This window comes from Caretta caretta, chromosome 7 (assembly GCF_965140235.1).
Source record: "Caretta caretta isolate rCarCar2 chromosome 7, rCarCar1.hap1, whole genome shotgun sequence".
Lineage (NCBI taxonomy): Eukaryota > Metazoa > Chordata > Testudines > Cheloniidae > Caretta > Caretta caretta.
This window is the reverse complement of record NC_134212.1, coordinates 74,656,624-74,678,190: the sequence shown is the minus strand read 5'-3', so window position 1 is coordinate 74,678,190 and position 21,567 is coordinate 74,656,624. Positions and strand designations below refer to the sequence as shown.

The following is a 21,567-nucleotide window of genomic DNA, read 5'->3' as shown; positions in this document are numbered from 1 at the left end:
GTCACATTTAAAAAAAATCATAAACTTCATGAAATAATTTAGTATCTCCAATCAAAACAAAGTGAGTGTATTGGTACGAGAGCACCTAAAATCCCACAGCTTCCATTTGCTCTCTGTATTTTGTGTTTTCTACTCTTAATTGTGATAAGAATAAAAGTTATGGACCTCTTTTGGAGTTTCTTGATGACAACGGTTGCTGTTCCACCACAACTCCAGCGCTGCCACCAAACACGCAAGAAGAAGGCCTACTGCTAAAATGCAGAAGACGCCTGCAAAACTGTGAAGCTTCAGTGCCTTGCCATCTGTCTGTGCATTGGTGTGGCTGTTCAGGTCACAACGTCCCATCCGCGGCCACCATTTCTGTTTGAGTACATCCAAGTCTCCAGTGTCTTGTAATTCTAAGATCCTGCAGAAATTTTAAAACAGCCATTATTTCAGTTTATTTCTGTATATTGTGTATGCATTTATCAGCAACTCTGCAGCCCTGGAATCCTGATATTATGATTGGGCTGCAGAAATTATCTTTCGACAGGAATTCAGTGTTATTCAGTGGAATTCTGTCTTTAGGGCAGAGCATCTCCAGCAGGACCGGTGTAATGCTATGGTTGCAGGACTTTCTTGCTCTCTGTCCATAATAAATCAGTGAGGTAGATTTCCTGCATATCAAATATTCACTGTACATTTTCCTTAAGCACTGAAGTGGTTGTGAGAGTGCCACTTTCACAAGCATAACTTTCAGTAAGTAACAAGTTTGATGAATATCTCCTAGTCAAATGTAATTTCATCCAAAAAACATCCCCCTGGGAAGGGGTGAAACTAGCTACTCTTTTATACCAAACTTCATACTGTATATTCCAGTCCAGAGCAGCCACAAGACTTCACAGATCAGCTTTAGAAATAAGTGTGACTTTAAAAACTGCTCTTAATCAGCAAAGCTTTAGCTAGGGCTTCACTTAAAATTTTGGCTTTGGTCAGATTTCCAGTAGATTGTAATGGTTATTGAAGAAGAAACAGCTCATGAAAGATTCAACTCTCCCACCCATACATGGTCCATCATAATAATTTCAAATTATATTTGAATCAAGCATGCAACCATTTGCACAGTACTTAATACAAATTGGTTTAAGCAGCAATAGAGTTGCCTATTTCTGCTTTGAGCTACAGCAAATGCAGCTCATTCAAAAGTATTTTATTACAATGCTATTACTTTACTCTTGAAGTAGTGTGTTAACAATTACTAATTAATCATTGTTTCCCATTTGTGAAGTGTCCCCTCTCTCCATGAATGATTCATTTTGGGTCTAGTTTGATAACTGCCTTTGCTATTTAATAACAAGCTTTCCTTTCGAGGCAACTTTGTCTCTGGTTATCACGAGAATTCAGGCGGACTGCAGCTGGTGTTTTACCGCTTCCTAAAGAATAATGCACACAAACAGAAAGTTTGCCTTGGCTTTTTGCATGTAGCTCTGTGCTCAGCCACTTTCTACTAAGGCTGCATGTATCTACATCACCGGGCAGATGTTTGCTTTAGCATAAGGGGAAAGTATATATGTATACTTTTAAAAGATTCTGATAGACTGGGATCACTGAATTGTGATAGACGGAGTAGAGTCACTATCTTTCTGAACCCATGCAATCACTCAATTCCTATTATCTGCCTATTCTATAATGATACATAATAGACAGCATTGCTTTTCTCATATGGATCAATGCTCCCCCCGTCTAAAGACGAAATTGTGGCTTTGACACAAGCCCTGAGTTTCACTGCCCCAAAAGCAGCCTGGGAAGCAGATTGTGACTCAGAGAGTTACAGTCTCCTTCCCAGTTAACCCACTGCTCTGGGGAATGTATCAGGCACACCATGGGCTGCCCGGAGCGTTGGGAGCACAGCCAATGTTCCATGCATTTCCAGCTCCCTCCAACCTACCCCCTGACCACATGCACAGGAGAGGAAGTAGCAGCTTTGTTGAGGTTGTTCCCCACCCCTCTGCCCTAAGCCCTAAAGGAAGAGAATTGGTTAGTCTCTAAGGTGCCACTAGTACTCCTTTTCTTAATTCAAACAACTGATTTCAAAAGATAGAGATTCATTTAATAAACACACATTGCCAAAGTTAATCAGCTGTGAACACGAGATTTGTTGGTGCAGAGAGGAATCCTATGAAATAAGCATGGTTTTGCATTACCTTTGGGAGAAGAGATCCCTGTAGGGGCTGCCATGCTGGAGTGCGATCCCATACCCTTTACTACTGATGCGGTTTCCAATGACGGTCACAGAACACTCATCATCTGTCAAGGCTGCATATTCCACAACTGTTACATCCCACAAAAAAGCATAGTTGCCTTTCTTTGCCTGCAAATGCACCACAAATAGAACTAAATTATATAGTTGATCGAGGGCTTAAATGGGTCTTAAAGTCATGCTGAGCCTTTCATTGACTAGTGCTGGCATTTTGTTAGTTCATAACAACATTTTAGACCTCTCACATCTTCAGACACTTCTAAAGCCCCCACAACAGTTCCTCGTCTACTTCACACCCACCTTCGAGCACTCCCATTGTTTCCATGAGCCAGAGAGGTGCAGAAGGCTGGGTGCGAGACTTTTTGTGTGTGACATGACTAACTTCAGGCCTCACATGGGTCTGTTAAATAATTATAACTTAAAAGATATCACTTTAAATTATATTATTTGATATGGTTTCCCTAGGATTAGTGAAAGCATATTACTTCTTCCACTTCTACACAGTTACACACCTGGGTAGACACACTGTAAGCACTATGGTATGTTCTAGCAGTCACGGTCACCAAAATGGTAGTTACCAAAAGCAAAAAAAAAACCCTTTGAAAAGAGCTACTCTAATCTGCAACTGTCATAAATATAAAGGGAAGGGTAAACCCCTTTGAAATCCTTCCTGGCCAGGGGAAAGCTCCTCTCACCTGTAAAGGGTTAAGAAGCTAAAGGTAACCTCGCTGGCACCTGACCAAAATGACCAATGAGGAGACAAGCTGGGAGGAGGGAGAGAAACAAAGGGTCTGTGTGTCTGTCTATATGCTGGTCTTTACCGGGGATAGACCAGGAATGGAGTCTTAGAACTTTTAGTAAGTAATCTAGCGAGGTATGTGTTAGATTATGATTTCTTTAAATGGCTGAGAAAAGAATTATGCTGAATAGAATAACTATTTCTGTCTGTGTATCTTTTTTGTAACTTAAGGTTTTGCCTAGAGGGGTTCTCTATGTTTTTGAATCTAATTACCCTGCAAGATATCTACCATCCTGATTTTACAGGGGGATTTCTTTATTTCTATTTACTTCTATTTTTATTAAAAGTCTTCTTGTAAGAAAACTGAATGCTTTTTCATTGTTCTCAGATCCAAGGATTTGGGTCTGTGGTCACCTATGCAAATTGGTGAGGCTTTTTATCCAACATTTCCCAGGAAAGGGGGGGTGCAAGTGTTTGGAGGATTGTTCATTGTTCTTAAGATCCAAGGGTCTGGGTCTGTAGTCACCTAGGCAAATTGGTGAGGCTTTTTACCAAACCTTGTCCAGGAAGTGGGGTGCAAGGTTTTGGGAAGTATTTTGGGGGGAAGGACGCGTCCAAACAGCTCTTCCCCAGTAACCAGTATTAGTTTGGTGGTGGTAGCGGCCAGTCCAAGGACAACGGGTGGAATATTTTGTACCTTGGGGAAGTTTTGACCTAAGCTGGTAAAGATAAGCTTAGGAGGTTTTTCATGCAGGTCCCCACATCTGTACCCTAGAGTTCAGAGTGGGGGAGGAACCTTGACAGCAACAAAAGGTAGGATTCAAATTTTAGAGACCAATTTTCTCCCTTAGCACGGAAGAGTCACCAGATTCTCCCACTAGCTTTATTTGTGACCAATATTGACTTATTTTAGTGCACACCTATACAGCTGTCCTCAAATGTCAGCCTTAATTGGATTCAAACTAATGTCTGAGTGCACTGCACATGATGAATGTAAATTACTTTACTTAACATAAGATGTAAGAAATGTCTCTGGATGGGGATTTTAATAAAAAAAGTCATTACTTTGCTTGGTTAAAGTAATAATTGATTTCCTAATGTATTTAAGTAATACGTTTTTTAAGTCTCGAGTGAACATACAAAGCACAGTGGAACAGATGGGCTGGAGAATCTGATGCAAATAAATGAGTAATCATAGATGCAGGCTTCCAAGACTTAATTTTTTTAAGTTTGGGTGATTTGTCTTTTCTCATCAAGTAAAAAAGAGTTGGCAAGGAAGGAAGCTGACATTCTACATATATTTGTTTACAAGATTAAATCCTCAAGCACTCTCAACTAGCGGCCTCATTTCTGACCATAAGCAGTTCCCAGTGGTTCTTTTCCATCTCCTTGTAAGATTGACCTAGAAGACAAGACTCTCTCAGTTGTTTTATATCAGCTGCTGCCTGCTGGAGTCTGGGCTAGGGAATTAAACCCATTTCCCTTTAGCATGCTTGGTGCTTAATGATCACAGTACACTGAACTCCTTGATGGCTATTCAAAAAGAACAAGAAACCAAATGTGGGTGAGTGGCCCTCCAGTGACAAGAACCCAAACAACCAGAAAGGAAAAGAAACAGTTCTTGCTAATATTCACCCCAAACCAAAACACCCCAAACCAAGTCCCACTGTTCCCCCTCTTCTGGGTCAAGACACACAAAAATCCCAAAAGCCCCCTGGAAAGAGGGGCAGGAATCCCAAAGTCCCTTTCTTTAGGGTTTAAATAAACTGCATCAATTGTTTTTAGAAGGATTTCCTTGGCAGGCAGCTGGCTTCCTTCAGCATGGCTTGTGTGGCTTTCCATTACAGCCATTCCCCAAAGGCAGCCCATGTCTTGTTCTTTCTCCTCCTCTTATATGTTCCAGGCTAGTTTCCTGGAACGCTGATGGACTCCAGCTACTTCTCATCTGCCCATATACCCCTACCTCTTAGCACATTATCTCAGGCCAGAAAATCAGCCCCAGACAAACAGTATATCCCATCACACCAAACAACTACAGTAAGGCAGCAAAATAACAAATGCATATGTTCAGTAGGCTAAAATAATTCATTCATGTAACATGCTTTGAGAGGCTAGGATGACTCTTGCTGTATTAGTACAAAGTATTTTTACAGTTCCAAATACCACTTGGGCTAGGCAAATAGGAAGGACATGTGCCAGCATCGTGAATTAAGCCAGAGAGTGACACATAATTATTAATTATTATTATTATTACTATTATTAAAAACAGTCCAGAAAATGCCAATTCCTAAAAAGGCATCTCTGAGGTATTATACCACACCAAAACAACCCCTCAACATATTAGTATGCCTGACATTTCAGGCCCATCTGTCTACATTCCAAGTGGGCAGAGAGAGTTTGATGTGAATGGGGCAGGAATCAAGGACGCAGTTATCCCATATGGCTGGAAACATAAAAGTCTGTTTCTTCAAACATGTACAGCCATCTATGTGTGTACTGAATGATCCTCTACCCCCAACCATTGGAGTTAGTTGCAAATCTGTTCATATCAGTCTCTGTCCTACCTGTGAATATGCTTGTCTCTTTCTTGACTATTCCAATTTCATGTTAGCGGGAGTGTCCATTGTAGGACCATACTTCCATATCTGTGATCGATCTGACAGGATTTCTGGTTCAGGGCAATATGCATCTTTTCTAACCACGTCCACTGTTATACATAACAGCCTATTTGTATATTTTTAAGCCTAAGCTCCATAATAAATAATGCACCTGCATTATAAAGATGCAATTCTGCTGCATATACGTACAATTACACAAGAGGCCAGAAGGAACTGCTATGAAATCATTTGGTATCCCCAACACAGAATTTAGTCAAAGTGTGTAGAGCAATAAGGCCAGGGTGACCAGATAGCAATTGTGAAAAAATGGGATAGGGGGTGAGTAATAGGTGGGGGTAATAAGTGCATATATAAGAAAAAGTTCCCCAAAAAATGGGACTGTCCCTTTAAAAATGGGACATCTGGTCACCCTAAATAAGGCAAAAAACAGGCTTAGTGCTAATGGAGAGATGGGACTCATAGGAGATGGACTCTGAGACAGGTTATGTCGGTCTTGTTTTCTTCTAGTTTTCACATCTGTAAGTATTTGTTGCTTCAGAGTTGATCTGCAGACAGCTGTCTTGAGCTTCCAGTCTTCAGAAGGGGAGCAGAGCCAATTTCTATACTAGCATACTCTTATTTGTCTCAGGGCTGCTTGGGGAAACATTAACTTCCTCAGGCATTCCATTTCCATTACAAGGCAATGTCTGAAAAATCATGCAGCTATGGCCTCTATTACCCAAGCTGCCCTGGATCTCTATTTTGCCCAGAGAAGCTTCCCACTACTGAGTTACAGTTGGTGGGAAGCCTTTTGACAAGGTCAGTCTCTCTCTGCCGTTTATGATATTGCTATCCTGATGATGATCTGAGACTATGAAACAGTAAATAAAGTCCACCAGGCCTTTGTGTATCAGTTATATATTTTTGTGATATACCCAATTCTGCCCAGTGCCATCAGAACTGTATATCATTATTTCTCTGAAATCCTCAGGATTTTAGCATAAACAGAAGTCTGAGTTATAAACCCTTAATTATGCACACTTCTCAACCTCCAGAAATCCTGGAGGAGGTAAGATTGTTTTCTTTCTCTGATTGCCAAAGAGAGAGGTCCCAAAGATCTTTTTTCCATGGAGATGATTTTCTTTTCTGCCGTTTCCTCTACTTTCATAATATTTGCTTCTTTAAAGAAGGGAGATTCCTTTCTCTTAGTATTTATATTACATAAAAAGCTTCCTGTGTGACCAAATATTTGGCTGCAGTCTAAATTCAGCACACTTCAAATCCACATTAACATCCAATCTGACAGGTAGGCAGTATCATTTGTGCAATTTAAAGAGGGGCTGTCGCACTGGGAAAACTTAAAATTATATGCAATATAGTTACCTTTCATATGCTTTTCATTAGGGATGTGTGAAATGAGCTGGAGAAAATACAAACTGATGAGAACTTTCACCCCAAATCCTAACAACCTCTTTGAGTAAGTCCTGTTAATTTTTGTTTTCATTGCATTTTGAACTTCTTGACATTTTCAGGTCCAAGCCAGTATCAGAAATGGATGGGTCAAAGTGCCATAATTAAGGCTTTTTTCATGGTATTTGGGACCCAAAATGAAATCTGGAAGTGTTAGGGGCAGCTGTCAGTGGAAAGATATATGTGTGTATAGACGGTGGAAGGAAGGGGGCAGATACACGAGGCAAGAAAGGGGCTAGGGTTCTTTGGAGGAGCAGGAAGTGTGAAGTGGAATAAGAAATACCTTAAAATGTATACATTGGGGATTGGGATTTGAATTTGACTCAGTCACATATATTATGCCCATGATTGGAGTCCCAGGGTGCATGCAGGTAATACATCAAAACTAGCCAGTGCTAAACTAATAGCTTGTGGTGGTAGCCCTGATGGTGGTGTTTTTTCCCCTCTGCCCATAAAACATGCTTTCAAATGGAAATCCAGCAGATGCTAATAGAATGGGACAATTGCCCTGGCTAGCAGGGAAAGAGGTATGGTACAGACTAAGAGGGTAAAGAGGAAATTTGAAGGGAAAAAAGCCCCAAAGTTATATCAACAAAATTTCTTCTTTACATTCATCAAAATGGGTTTATCAGACTCCCAGGATATAAAAGGGAAATCAAAGAGGATAAGGAGAGTGCAGAGAAGAACTCAGTAATTGCTTTCCATTATTCCTCACTATAGAAGAAGACTGGAAAAAGACCTGTCACAGGGCCCTTGTTTATTAGTAGTGAAGTGAGGCTTTTTTAGAGAACAGATTGAAACAAGAAATGATGAAACAACTTGACTTTCAAATAAATACCCAGATGTGGCTGGAATTCATCTGAAACTTCTGATGAAACTGACACATGAAGCATCTTGAATTACAAACAATACTGTATTCATCATTACAAGACAGATCACTTCTTCGCACAGCTAATATACTGGCAGATAGAACCGTCACCAACATTGTACCCTTCTCTATAGTGTACCAAAGAAATGTAGAGGAGTTTGCTTTATTCTGGTATCAGAAAAATAGATCAGAAAATCTATAAGGATAGAACTATAGAGCACCAAGCCTGGTATTAAAGAATGGCAAACAATCATGACTTGTATAAGGAAACAACTAGGTTATTTAATATGTTGTGACTATTTGAAAGAGTTAACAAAATAATGGATAAAAAGCCAGTGGATATTTAGGCTTTCAAAAGGCATGGGCAAGAGACTATTGAAGCAATTTTGTAATTTCTGGGGTTGAGAGGTAAAGCCCTACCATGGATTACAAAAGGTTTCAGAGACAGGAAGCAAAGAGTAGAGATAAATGGTTGATATTTAGCATACAGAGAGGCTAACAGAAAAGTGCCCCAGAGATCAGTTTGAGGCCATGTATTGCTTTATCTAAAGGTGTGAATTGTGAGGTGGCAACATTATTGGTGACAGAGAATGTAGATCGGTCAAGAGAACAGGAGGGCTGCAAGGAATTCCAGAGGACCTAAGAAAATGCATATGGTAACTGGACAGCACAATGGTATATATGAACAAAGGCCATGTATACTGGAAAGAATAATCTAACTATTCCTATGCACCAACATTTTGAGTGAAGTGTTGTAATATCTCAGGAAAAACAATGATATGTGGACTGCTCAGTAAAAAATAAAAGCCAGGTTCAATATTCAGTGGTGATTTTAAAAATTAACAAGATATTAGGAGGCTGTTAAAAGGGGAGAGAGAACAATATAGAAAAATATTATAATGCTATTATATAAATCAATGCTACATCCTTACCTTAGATACTGTATTCGGTTTAGGTCACTTCTTGCCAATAAAACATAGCAGAAATAGAAAAGATTCAAAGAATGGCAATGAGAATTATTAGAATCAGGAGAAGGAAGGGTTCCAACAGGGAGAACTTTAAAAGATTATTGCTATTTAGTTTGGAAAAGAAAAGAGTAAGAGGGTTTATCATGTCTACATCTGAAATAATGAACAGTATAGAAGGAACTTATCAGGTCATCCTATTTATCCTACCCCTATCATGAAAACACGCACAAAATAAAAAAAAAGGCAACAATGCAAAATGTCTAAAAATAAATATTTTGTATGCAACATACACTTTACCTGTGGAACACATTATCACAGGATATCATGCAGGCAAATAGCTTACTAAGCTTCACAGAGGGATTAAAAATGTATATGATTAAGAATAGTGTTTTCAGTTGCATTACCTAGGATAAAATTACAGGAGCTACCAAACTTCATGCTTCTTGGTGTACACTGATCAATAGCTGGAATGAAAAGGAAATTTCCCGCACAGAACAGTATTGCTGAATTAGTTTTATTTTGGGGAATCTGCACCAGTATTCCTATTTTCAGTACTGTATTATATGGACCATTGTTACCATCAGAGACTTTTGAACCTGTAAGACCAAATTTACAGTCCAAATCAACTCTCCTCACATATCTTTGGAGTTAAACGAAACCTCACTTGACTCTCTGAGTGCAAATCAGAAATACATTTGTGTCATTGCAGTGCTTAGATACCCTTTGTGTGGTTGCCATCAATGTTTTTAGAAGCTGTGCCTTGAGACAATGGTACATGGTCACTCTGGATGTACAGACCATATCTTTTATGAAAAGATGCATTTTCCATAGCAACAGAAATGCATGAAAGCTTTGAGAACCCTCCTCAACTTTATCTTTTTTGTTTTGAGCTGCTTAAAGAGTTCAAATTGCAGAAGCTGATAGGAAATCCTCCGCTAGATTAATGGAGGTGAGTGGAATAGGGCAAAATTGACATGTCTAACACTTATCTATAAAAAAATCCCAGACTCTCTCTCATTGCTTCTCACTGCAGTTGGCATTGCTTTTCTTAGAAATGCACTGGTAACTAATGTCCATTTTATAATCCAGTGTAACTGAAAGATATGGGGAAACTGAGAAGAGTCACGGAAGTTTGGGTTTCAGGGAGAAGTCATATTTTTTTCATTGTGCTTACAAAAGTCCTTGTTCTGAAAGATGCACTAGAAATATTTGTGGTTTTGTGCTACGGAGAAATTTAGATTTTACACTGCAAAAAATCAGAGTTTTAAGACTACATTTACATTTCACTTTTGTGTTCTAGGAAATGTATACTGATTAAAAGTCCAGTTTCATTGGCGAACACTGATTTCTCTTTAAAAAAAAACCAATTTCTAGATATGATATTTGACATGAGCAACTTGTCTGTTTGTTCAAGGAGCTCAATGAGTTGCGAAAAGAGACATTTAAACTATAAACACCATATTTTACTTGACAATTTTATTAAATATTAAGCCTGATTTAGTAAATGTTTAATCAAATGGAAGCACAGGTCAGCTATGGGACTGAAGAGAAACTGGATTATAGTCAATGTTATTGATGGAGTTGATCAAGTTTTATATATATCACACCAGAACATTAAAATCAGACTTAATTTGACACAGTTATTATCATATAAATTTGAGCCACTTCCCAACTCTGCACTGAATCCCAAAGTTCTTCTAATTGGTATTCTAAACAGTTTGCCAATCTAAAGCTAAAACCTGAGGCTTAAGTAAATCTAGCTATAATAAATGGAAGCCCGTAATAGGTTTATAAAATATGGATATTTACAGCCTTACTGTTGTTGAATATCTTATGACATACTATGAGTGATACAAGGAAAATACATTTAAATACATCCTGCATTTTTCTACAGTTTTAATTTTTTTTTTACACATCAATGCATGTGACAGAGTGCTTATCTATATTTTGTGTATTTATTTTTACTATTTTTTCATGCTGAGAAAGCCTCATGAAATAGATGTCTCATTTCCATACAGATCCCAAAATCATACACCAGCACACTTTGTTACACCCATATAATGAGGGACAGTACATATAAAAGAAGGAGAAACGGTGACTGGGCCAAGGGCAAGGCATTTGGCAAAGTCAGCCTAATATTTTACAGTGGTTACAGGTTGAGGCAAACTGTGGGGAAGCCAAAAAAAAAATAGCTGAAGTTTATAGCAAGAGGACTTGACCCAGAGAAACCGTTACTAGTACAATAATATTCCTACGAGAGAGAGAGAGAGAATGAACAAGCCTGACCCCAGGGTCATAGCAGTCAGTGAGAGGCTTTGCATTTACTTTAATGGGCTTTGGATCAGGCTTCAGGTGCAGGGTTTATTCTTCTTCTGCCTCATGCTGTTTTAGGCACACACTGCGCACTCACTCAGTCTTTCGCAGACAGAGCAGGGTCAATAGCTCCCAACTGCAACTGCATCCTGCTCAATATCGTTAATGGCAGAGCTGAGAGAATCATTTTCAAAGAACATGTTATCTGACAGATGTAGCCTTACTTTATTCTCCCAGGATCTCTCTGAGAGCTCAGCACCATTTCCTGGAACTGATTTGTCATCTGAAACTATCTGTGGCTTTCTTCGTTTTTTAAATTCTCTGGACTGACTGATCCTGACCAGTTCTCAATGGGCATGTAATAGTCAGTATTTGAGCTGGGTTGGTTAGCTGTGAGGAGTCAAACAAGTCACATGATATTGTTTATGTTCTGTGCTTGAACAGCGTGCACGTACTTCCAGCCAAAATGTTAGTGTTTGTGAATCTAGAATTTGGTTTGTACAAATTCTTGTACATGCAAACATGAAATCCACATTTGTGCCAAAAACTAGATTGCACTTATATTTGCAGAAAGTAAACAAACAAACTGGTGCAAACAAATTTATTTTAAAATTCTACTTATTTTACAGGGAATTTGTTGCAATGTACATATAAATTCTACTTTTATATGTATTTAAAAGGTTACCCAAATAGCTTCATATGTAAAAAGTGAAAGTGGTGTCTCCTTTGCTATTTGACAGCAGTGGTTTCAGAGTGATAGCTTTAATAACAAAAGTATTTGGAGGTAGAGCTTAGAGACAACTTTGGGAACAGAGGTCTCGAGCGAAGCAGTGGGAAGAGAAACCTCTGCATGATGGATGCAGCTGTTCAAGCACAGCTGCAAATGCTGGAGTTCTGAAAGTGGAATTACACCTGTGATATTTTAGCGTGGCTGCTGCTTTTGCCAACAAAATCTGTTCAAGCATGTAAATACTTGTTAATAAATTTGATTAGGAATAGAGTATTTCTGATTGAGCATCCACACTTATTTTCCCCTAACAATGGAATATCCCTGGCCTGGAGTCCATTCTTTCCCACTAACTCAGCCTGTGACATTTTAAAAATCTGAAGATTTTAATTTTTCTCTTTGAGCTTCTAGAAAAATAAATATAAAACATTTGAAAAAGTAAAATCATATAGACAAGTCTACATTTTAGTCTCACCTTTTCAAAAGCATAAAAAACTTGTAACACGGTTGTGGACCCAGAGATACGAGTTTTCAGTTTACACCAAAATAAACTGATCAATGATTTTACATTTATAATATTTTATTTAAAAAAATTAAAAGACTGATAAAAATGAGAATATGATATTCCTCTAAAGAAAGTTTTAACTTTCATTGACTTCCTGTGCACTGTCTGCTGTAATTTACTTCTGATTCACATTTGTCATTCACTTTCTGGCCATGCAGAGCTACAGCACAAGAAATGTGTGTATGCATGCACGCATGTACACTTCTAAGCAACTGGTTGGCTGAAAGTTGAGTGTCTGATTCCTGTGTCATTGCTCTGGGTCAAATTCCATCATTTCTTTGTACTAATGAGAGAACATATTTCAATTAGAAAGTCACAATTAAAAGAAACTGTCACAGGCTTTAGGACCCTGAACAAAGATCATGGCTGCTTGAATCCTGCAGGAACAGTTAATTTTGCTTAAAAATAAGTGTGTGTGTGTGTGTGTGTGTGTGTGCACGTGCGTATGAGAGAGAGAGAGAGAGAGAACAGGTGAGTGAATATATTAGTGAGCAGATAACTGCATGAATGGGTAATATGTGAGTGGGTAGATGAATTTTTGAACAACTGGAGTACCATTGTATAAACAACAATGACCAAAAACCTGGTTCATACTTCTGCCCTAACGTAAGTGGACATGATTTTGCTGAAGTGAATAGGACTAAATTTAATCCACTGACAACAATAATCATGGGTAAAGGACAAGTTTCAGCACCCAGGGAAAATATAAGATGACCCAAGGTAACTTTTTCAAAAGTGATTTAGGTACCTAGGTACCACAATCTCATTAAATGTCAATGAGACTTAAGCCATAAAAATGGGACTTACCTACGTAAGAAAAGTTTACCGTCAGTCTTAAAAAGAGGAATGGGAAAGGTGCAGAAGAATTAGACATTGTAGTGGACTAGAACAACAGCTGCCTTTCAGAAATGGAGATCTGAGTTCCATGTGAGAGTTGGCCAAAGGCTGACATAATTTTGTTGGGAAAAGCATAATTCCTTAGTAGAAGCATAATGCAATCAACAGCTTTGTCCTCAAACCAATTTGCAAGCTTTACTTAAAAGAAACCTAGGACTGGAATATTTTTTATTTTAAATCCTGCCTTTACCACATGACAATCGTTTTCATTCATTAACTCCATGCAAGCTACACAAACACAACACAAAATTTAAAGTAAAACAGCACTATTAATCCATTCTTACCTTCCTGATGCCTTCTGAAGGGTTCGATACACAGTTATCTGCCCCATTATTTTTACTGATTGTCCTCCACAGTTCAGCAAATGTGTTATCCTGCTCCAAAGGGTTTGTCCCTTTTGCTTTGAAGTATTCATACACTGCTGAATCCCTGACGGTACCGTAAGACATATCCATTTGTTTGGACAGATCTTGAAATGTTCTGAAATTCAAGAGATGTTGAACTATTAGTGTTATCTAGTACAATAAAGAGATTTTATTAGTTAAATGATCTCTTTCTATGGCTGTCTTTAGAGAGAAACAAAACACCTACCATCAATCAGTCTCATTTGCATGTCTCTCTTTTATCATAAAAGGAACCCAAAGTGTAATTCAGCTGCACTGAAATCAAACGAGGTTTAATTTTACCTGAGTTCTTTTAGTGAAGAGGTTTATGTGGAAGAGATGCCCATCAACATACTGAAATCATGTGGCTATGCTTGTGCAAGAGCACACAGCAATCAAGATTTATTAAAGCATGTGGAAAACAATGTTTAAAGATACAGGTCAAAATCAGCTCTAATTTACATCTATGTAAATAGGGAGCACTTCCACTGAAATTAGTAGGGTTACTCTGGATTCACCCCAGTGTAAAATTGGGCCAAAAATCAATACACTAACTTTCAGTGTACATAGGGCATTACATTCCAAATCTCTTTCCCACACCCTCCAATAAAATAAACAATTTCCATATGGGCCTAATTCTTATTTACACTAAAGTTGCTTTATCTCACTCTGACAGTGTGGCTGGCTCCAGGGCCACTCCAGCAGCGGCTGGTGCGGCTGGCTGCAGGGCTGCCCCAGTGGTTGGATACAGAGCCGCTCCGGCAGCAGCCGGTGTGGCTGGCTCCTGCAGAAGTGGCAGAGGTTGCAGAAAGTCACTGAATCTGTGACTTCCACGACTTCCATGACAACATGGAGCCCTACTTATAGTGCTTTGCTGCTGGAGGCCTTATCCTGGGATGCTCAGAGCCAGCCTACAGGCATACAGGTCACACCCTGAGCATGTGTGTGCTAGATAGCCCTATACCAGCAGCCTGTTTACAGCCCCACTCTGGCTTCCACCAGTCTTGGCTACAACCAGCAAGGCGACCCCAACATGATCCTAGTGCACAGTGTTCCCAAAACCATGTGCTCTGCAATGTCCAGCCCTCTCCTGGATAGCCCAGAGAAATAATAAGGTGTGTTTTTTTAACTTTAAAAGAGACCAAAGCAAATCACAGCATATTAACTGGGATAGATACACTCTTTCCCTCAAACACAGTTCTGCGTTGTTTTATAGTAAAATAAAACAAATTTATTAACTATAAGGACAGAGGTTGAGTGATGCCAAGTAAAACAAACAGAAGCAGAGATAGTTACAACCAAATAAAAATGAAAACACATTTTAAAAAGTCTAAATCTTAATCTACCAAGGTACAGGTTTCGTTCAAGATGGTTTCTCTCACCAATCCACATTCTTTTCAGCCACGGCTGACTTTCCTTCTGTCAGAATCCCGGAACAAACTTAGTGTCCATAGTACTTCTGGCTACAGGCAGCGTGATGGGGTCCATCATACCCACATCTGGTTGTCTGCCAGCCCCTGATGGGGCAAACCCTTATGTCATTCCTTCTGGGATCCACGGGTGAGACTTGTCCCTCCTCTTCTGTCTGAGCTGCCTGTGTTTCTCCTGGTCAGCAAGCTTCCACTACTTCAACTCTGCCTCCCCACTAACACCTGGCCTCCAGCTCTGCCCATCTCTCCTCCACTAGCAGCTTTTTCCACTGTAGTCTCCACAACTCTGGAGGCCATTGCTGCTGCTGCTGCTTCTGGATCATCTTGGGAAACATCTGCTTGGTCTCCTGCATGCTCTGTAGGAGAAAAATGGACCCTGCTTCTTGCCACCTGGTTTGTCCACTAGCTCCAATTTCTTCTGATTAGCTGCTGACAGACCTCACTACACACCCAGCTTTTCTAACTTCTTGGTGAGCTCAGCACCTGCTCCTTTGTTGCTTGTCTTTCCTTTCTTCTATTTCCAAAATAAACAGAACACAATCAAACTGTAACATTTCTTTGACTGTGCCCTTTCACTTGTAAATCACTTAAACCTATTTCACCAATGCTTAAACTGTAAACCTTAGTTAAATTAACAAGTTTTGTGTAAATCCTTTTTAGATTACACCAATTTCATGAGGCTCAGGGGTGCAATCCAGACCAGTAGGAGATTGTGTCACCACTTGCCCTGCAATCACTTTGCTGCTGGAGCTCCCAGCCTGGGATGCTCCCAGCCAGCCTACAAGCACAAAGGTCTCACCCAGAGTATCTGTGTGCTAGAATGTCCTGGTTCAGCAGCTCTGACCCAGCAGCTTGTCTACAGCCCCACTCTGGCTTCCACCAGCCTTGGCTACAACCAGCAGGGTGACTGTAACACACTCCCAGTCCCAAATTTCCCCAAAACCATGTGCCTGGAATTTTCCAGTGTCACCAGGACAGAGAAATAATAGGGTTCATTGCTCCTTTAAAGAGACAAAAGCATATTACAGCTTATTAACTTAATTGTGGTAAGTATACCCTTCCCTGCAAACATAGCACTGAGTTGGTTTATAGTAAAAACAAAGCAAATGTATTAACAACAGGACATAGGCTGAGCAATACCAAGTAAAATAAACAGAAGTAAAGAGGTTAAAAGCAAATAAAAGTGAAAAAAAAATGCATCTAAAAGTCTAAACCTCAACTTAGCAAGGTACAGGTTTGGTCAAGATGGTTTCTCTCACCAATCATTCTTGCCAGCCATGACTGACTTTCCCTCAGTCAGGACCTTCCACAGAAGAACAAGATGGTGGCTTCCCTTGTCTTCCTAGATGAAAGATCTTTGCCTAAGCATTTTTCTCATCTACATCTATAGACTTCAACCCCTCCTTGTTTGAAGGACCCATCTTTCTCAGCTTGCAAGAGCTCTAATCCGTTGTGTCTGTCTAGAGATGGATGCCAAAGACGGCTTCTGTCTTTTCTTATGTCTTCCAAAGTTCAATGACCTTGTTTCAAGAGGCAGAATGACCTCATGCTCTTTCCCTTCCTGTGGGCTTCCCATCCCTCTGCTACTGTCTATGAAAATGCTGCTTCCCATATTTTGGTCACATCTTGCTTAACTTCTTTGGAGACAGGTAGATAGCTGCCCTCCCTCCTGATGGAGGAAAGCCTGTTTAACCCTTTGTTTGGTCACAGACTGGAAAGCATATAGTGTTAATACATATATTCCACAATGCTATTAATTACCAGTGTTATAGGTTTTCATAAAAGACCTCACTCAGTACACTGTTACAATACAGTAATATTGTATACAATCAGTAGAGTCAATTGCTTATCACTTGAGGTTCAGCTCCTCTGTCTTTATAGACTAGTAAACTTTTGCAATGTATTCTTTGAAAAGTAAAATCCGGCCCAAGCTTCTGTCTTCTGCCAAGTTTAGACACTGTGCTGTCTCCTCCTTCACTTGTAGCCTGATAGCTTTGTTTACGTAATATTAAATGGACCTTCATTGTCTCTGTCTGATGTCCAGGCTGGTTAGAGAAGCAAATACATTTTCCTTTGTCTAGGGAAGATCTGTTTCCCAATTCCCCCTGACATTCCACGCTAAAATACATTTTAGTCATCGTTCTAACATATATAAAACATTCTACATGCATTCATCACACAAGAATCAGTTTTCCAATGACATATTACATGACATGTTTTAGTTAGATATTATAATCATTGTGAGTAGTGGTACACAGAATTGGTCAGGCCAGCTGAAACTCATGCCCTGATACCAATGAGCCCCTTACCCTCCAAATGGGCCTCTGTGTCATAGCACAGTTTATCTCTTTTATAACAACACACAACAAGGCACTCTGGGTGCCTTCGACATTATTTAAAACAATGACACTAAAACAAACAGCAAACCTCCAGCAAAAGTATCCCCTCAACCTAAACCAATAAGTGGGCCTTTCCCCATCAAATCTCCATCCCCTGCAAACAATCACTCCCACAAGCCTCCAAACTCTTAACAAAAAAGGCAAAAAGATAGGCCTTGCACTGTGCTCATTTTCATGGCTTATAGATGAAAGAAAACATAAAATAATAAATTCAGTGAAGATATCTTTCTAATTATTGTTCATTAATTATATCTAATTGCAGCAAGATATTATTTTGTTCAAGAGGTCTAAGGGTTATTACTTTGTCATAATTTTATTTTAATGAAAATGGAGGGGGGTATAATCTTTTGCACACTTTTTATTTTTCTCATTTTAGTATAAAAATAAATAAATCTTTGCTGAATGGAGAGCATCAGAATGAATTACATTGTTGACCTTAATAAGGAACCACTCTAAATTATTGCAGGGCCAGCCACAACAAAATGAATAAATAACTGTCACACTGCTTTCATCCAGTATATTTGAAATGGTAATTTCCTCCTCTCTATTAGTATTTATTCAGGGTGTTTCTAGTGGTCAGACAAGGAGGAAATGTCTTCACAGGACATGAGAGCAGTTCCGCTCTTTGAATTTTAATATCCAGTTTATTTTTTTTAACGTTATTCACTATTCTTCACTTCAGATCTGCAACTCTTTCTTATGAAGAGCACCTTCATATCAGCAGCCCCACTCTATGGGCCAGATGTCTTCAGAGCTATGCCAGTTTCCAACAGCTTATGATGTGAGCAAGTAGTTCTGTCTAGGTTCTTATATCTTCTTCATCACAGCAGTGTTTAAACACCTATCACTTCCACTACTTGCCATTTGGTTTCTACAAATAGCCTACTCCACCCCGGACACACAGGTACCCACACTGCAGTCTACTTGGATTTTCTTCAAACAGGTCCCTACCCACAAGGCATCCAACTACCCCTACAAAGTCTTCAAGCTCTTAAGCTCCTTCAAGCATTTTAAGTGGTTTAAGCTCATAAATTGCTTTAGGGACTTGTATCAATTTAAGCTGTTAAGTAGCTTTAAGTATGAGTTTGTGAACAGCATGTGTGGACCTGGGATGAGTTTGGAGCTATACAAGAATCCCAAACCTGGTCTTATTTCAGTTGCTCTCTATTTAGCCAAGATATAATATTAACACCCTAACAACTGCTGGTGATTAAAGAGACTAATGTACACAAAAAGAGTAAGACTATTAGTCTAGTCTTCTAGCATTATTATAACTCTGAAGTGTGTATTCTGGCCTGCCTAAATTGCCTCTGTAATTTCAGTTGGATACGTTATTCTTCAAATACAATTCTAAACTATTATACATTACTGATGGCCCTGTTAGGGCTTTCATCAGCTCAACCATATGGACTTGGTTACATTATAGTGATGAATTTTATGGATGCATTATATTCATACACACATTTATGTATATTTTATATGCAACTTTCTAGTAAAGGTACAGTAGAAGGGTACTCAATACATCTGGGTTTTTTGGTGGCACTCTTAAGGATGCCTAATAATGTTGGTCTCTTGTACAGGTTATTGTGTGTATACATAAACATATATTACATTGTAGGCAGAATAGCTTTGACAACTTTAGTTAATATTGCCTAACACTTTCCATTACAGATCCTTCCTTTCAGTTGCTTACAACTTTTGTATACTTCCACTGTTCAGGAAGCAATATTGTTTGAATGTTTAATCAGACAAGAGTTAGGCCAACATTAGGAACAAGGTTAATGAAAAATTGATAGTTTTACCAATGTTAGAATATTTATCTGGCCATTTTTAATAGCTCCACTTTCTCTGTTGTTTGGAATAGGATCTTGACATTTGGCATTCTACAGTCTTAAACTCAGAAAGTGCCTTTTTCCCCCCATGAAAATCTGGCCAAGCTATAATCCACTGAAAATCAACATTTTTACACGCATAGTACATTTTTTTCAGCATTTGTCCTTCAATTTTCTGAACATACGAGTGCACTAATTTCAATAGGACTAATGATGTACTTAAGTTTATGTGCTTTGCTGAATTAGTGTGGCTTAAATGAATACATGATGTGGGTGGCATTAGTCGGGGAGATTCATGTTATGGTTATGGTCATCTTCTCTTGGATGGTATGAGTGAGATAATCATCCATGACACAGACAAGCTAGTATTTGTGAAGGAACTATTCTTTCAAAATATAGACAACCAATATTCCAAAAATAGAATCTAACATCACTGAGAACAGGGTTGCAGTTTCTGGACTATGGTGGTTGAGCATGAAATAAGGGAGATTAGGACAGATTTAGGGTATGTCTACATGGGAACGTAAACCCAGGGTTAGTAAAATTCAAGTTAGCAGATCCTGGGTTTGTTAACCTAGGACTTGAGCATTGACAATCATTTATAACCCCAGGAATATTTGAACCCTGGGTCCTCATCAGGGGCTCGTGTCTACACTGCATTATGGGGGCTCAAGTCCAACGACCCATATCCCAGACTTCCTAGGGCCCTCCCAAAATGTGGCCAGTATCGCTCTTTGTTCATGATGCAGTGTGAGAACACTTGACTATCCACCAAACTTGACTGTCCAGAGGACAAAGAAAGTCAGCCTGTGGAATTGTGGAGTACTTTTGGCTGACTCCAAGAGAACGACACCAGTGGGGCTGCGTCTACACTGCAGAGCGATAGGGCTGGTAGCCAGATCATAGCTTGACTCTGGCTCAGACCCTCCATCCCTATGGGGTCCTGGGACTGAGCCTTGGGCCAGTGTGATTTGTGTGTAATTGAAAGAGAAGTTAGGCTTCAGCCAGAGTTCAATCCCTGGTCTTATATTGCCATGTAAATATACCCATGGTTTCCTTCCTTCCTCCAACAAGTTTTCTGAAGAAGTCCCAGTTCAAACAAAATTGTGTGAATATACTTAGCCTTTCCCAGTGTTTTCTGGTAGTGCTGCATGCTTGTGTGTTTTCTTGATGTAGTCTGTAAATATCATTATAATTAAACCATTTGCTTTATTTATAACTAGAAAATGGATGGCTACTTTAAAATATAGAGGTTAGCTGTGGACCATAAGATTTGCCTTTGAGGCACATAGTTAGCACTACAGGAAAGGAGAGGAAGGGTTGGGAAGTAGCCTCTAGTAACAAATAGTCTCTGGTGTCAGTGCATTGGTGCAAAATATACAAGGTGAAATCATAGCCCATTGAAGTCAAAGGCAAGCTCACAGTATTCATCCAGATCTAAGCAAAACATGTAAGGAGCTTTGTACCAAAACATTTGTAGCATAATAGGGATCCCAATGCAATTCAATCAGCTGCAAAAAAATCTTTTCACCATTTTATTTATAGAATTAATATGTTTTACAAATCACATCATCCTCCCCAGCCCGTAGTGTCATTGCAATGTATTAATATGACTTTGGAACATTTCCCACTACTCCTACGGCTCCATACATGGAAGATTCCATCAGAGAATGGATCTGCGCTCCTTTATTCAAAAGGGGGTAGAGTTGGCAGTCACTTTTATGGCAGTGTTCTCCACCTCCTAGAGAGGTGATTCTGTGGGTCCAGAATCAATCTGTAAGGAGGAGCAGAGGAACTGAGCATGCTGTGAGGGAGAAGTAGACAGATTACAGGTAGTGCCATGGGGACACATATCTTTTCCCCTTTTGGCCCACAGAGATTCTCTTGAAGAAACAATGCAGACTGGGATGGGCTATCTTTTCTTCAGTGTTCCACTTAGTGGACCCTGAGAACAGCCATGGCCAAGGGAAGTCCCTGGTAGCATAGTCTCATTGGAATCACATTGCCAGGGAGCCAGTAGAGTACTGAAGGAAACAGCCAATATAGGTTTCAGAGTAACAGCCGTGTTAGTCTGTATTCGCAAAAAGAAAAGGTGTACTTGTGGCACCTTAGAGACTAACCAATTTATTTGAGCATAAGC

At 39.4% G+C, this 21,567-nt stretch overlaps 1 protein-coding gene across 9 annotated transcripts in view; it reads right to left on the bottom strand.

Annotated features, from left to right (window-relative positions):
* The window catches only part of GRID1 (glutamate ionotropic receptor delta type subunit 1), an 828,929-nt gene that overhangs the window by 26,549 nt on the left and 780,813 nt on the right, over positions 1-21,567 (bottom strand). For all 9 annotated transcript variants that reach the window (XM_048856782.2, XM_048856783.2, XM_048856778.2 and 6 more), the window contains 3 exons: positions 13,668-13,863; positions 2,184-2,350; positions 166-406 (listed from right to left, as the gene is read on the bottom strand). In XM_048856782.2, coding sequence (XP_048712739.2) covers positions 166-406; positions 2,184-2,350; positions 13,668-13,863 — 604 coding nt within the window. The remainder of the gene's footprint in view (positions 1-165; positions 407-2,183; positions 2,351-13,667; positions 13,864-21,567) is intronic.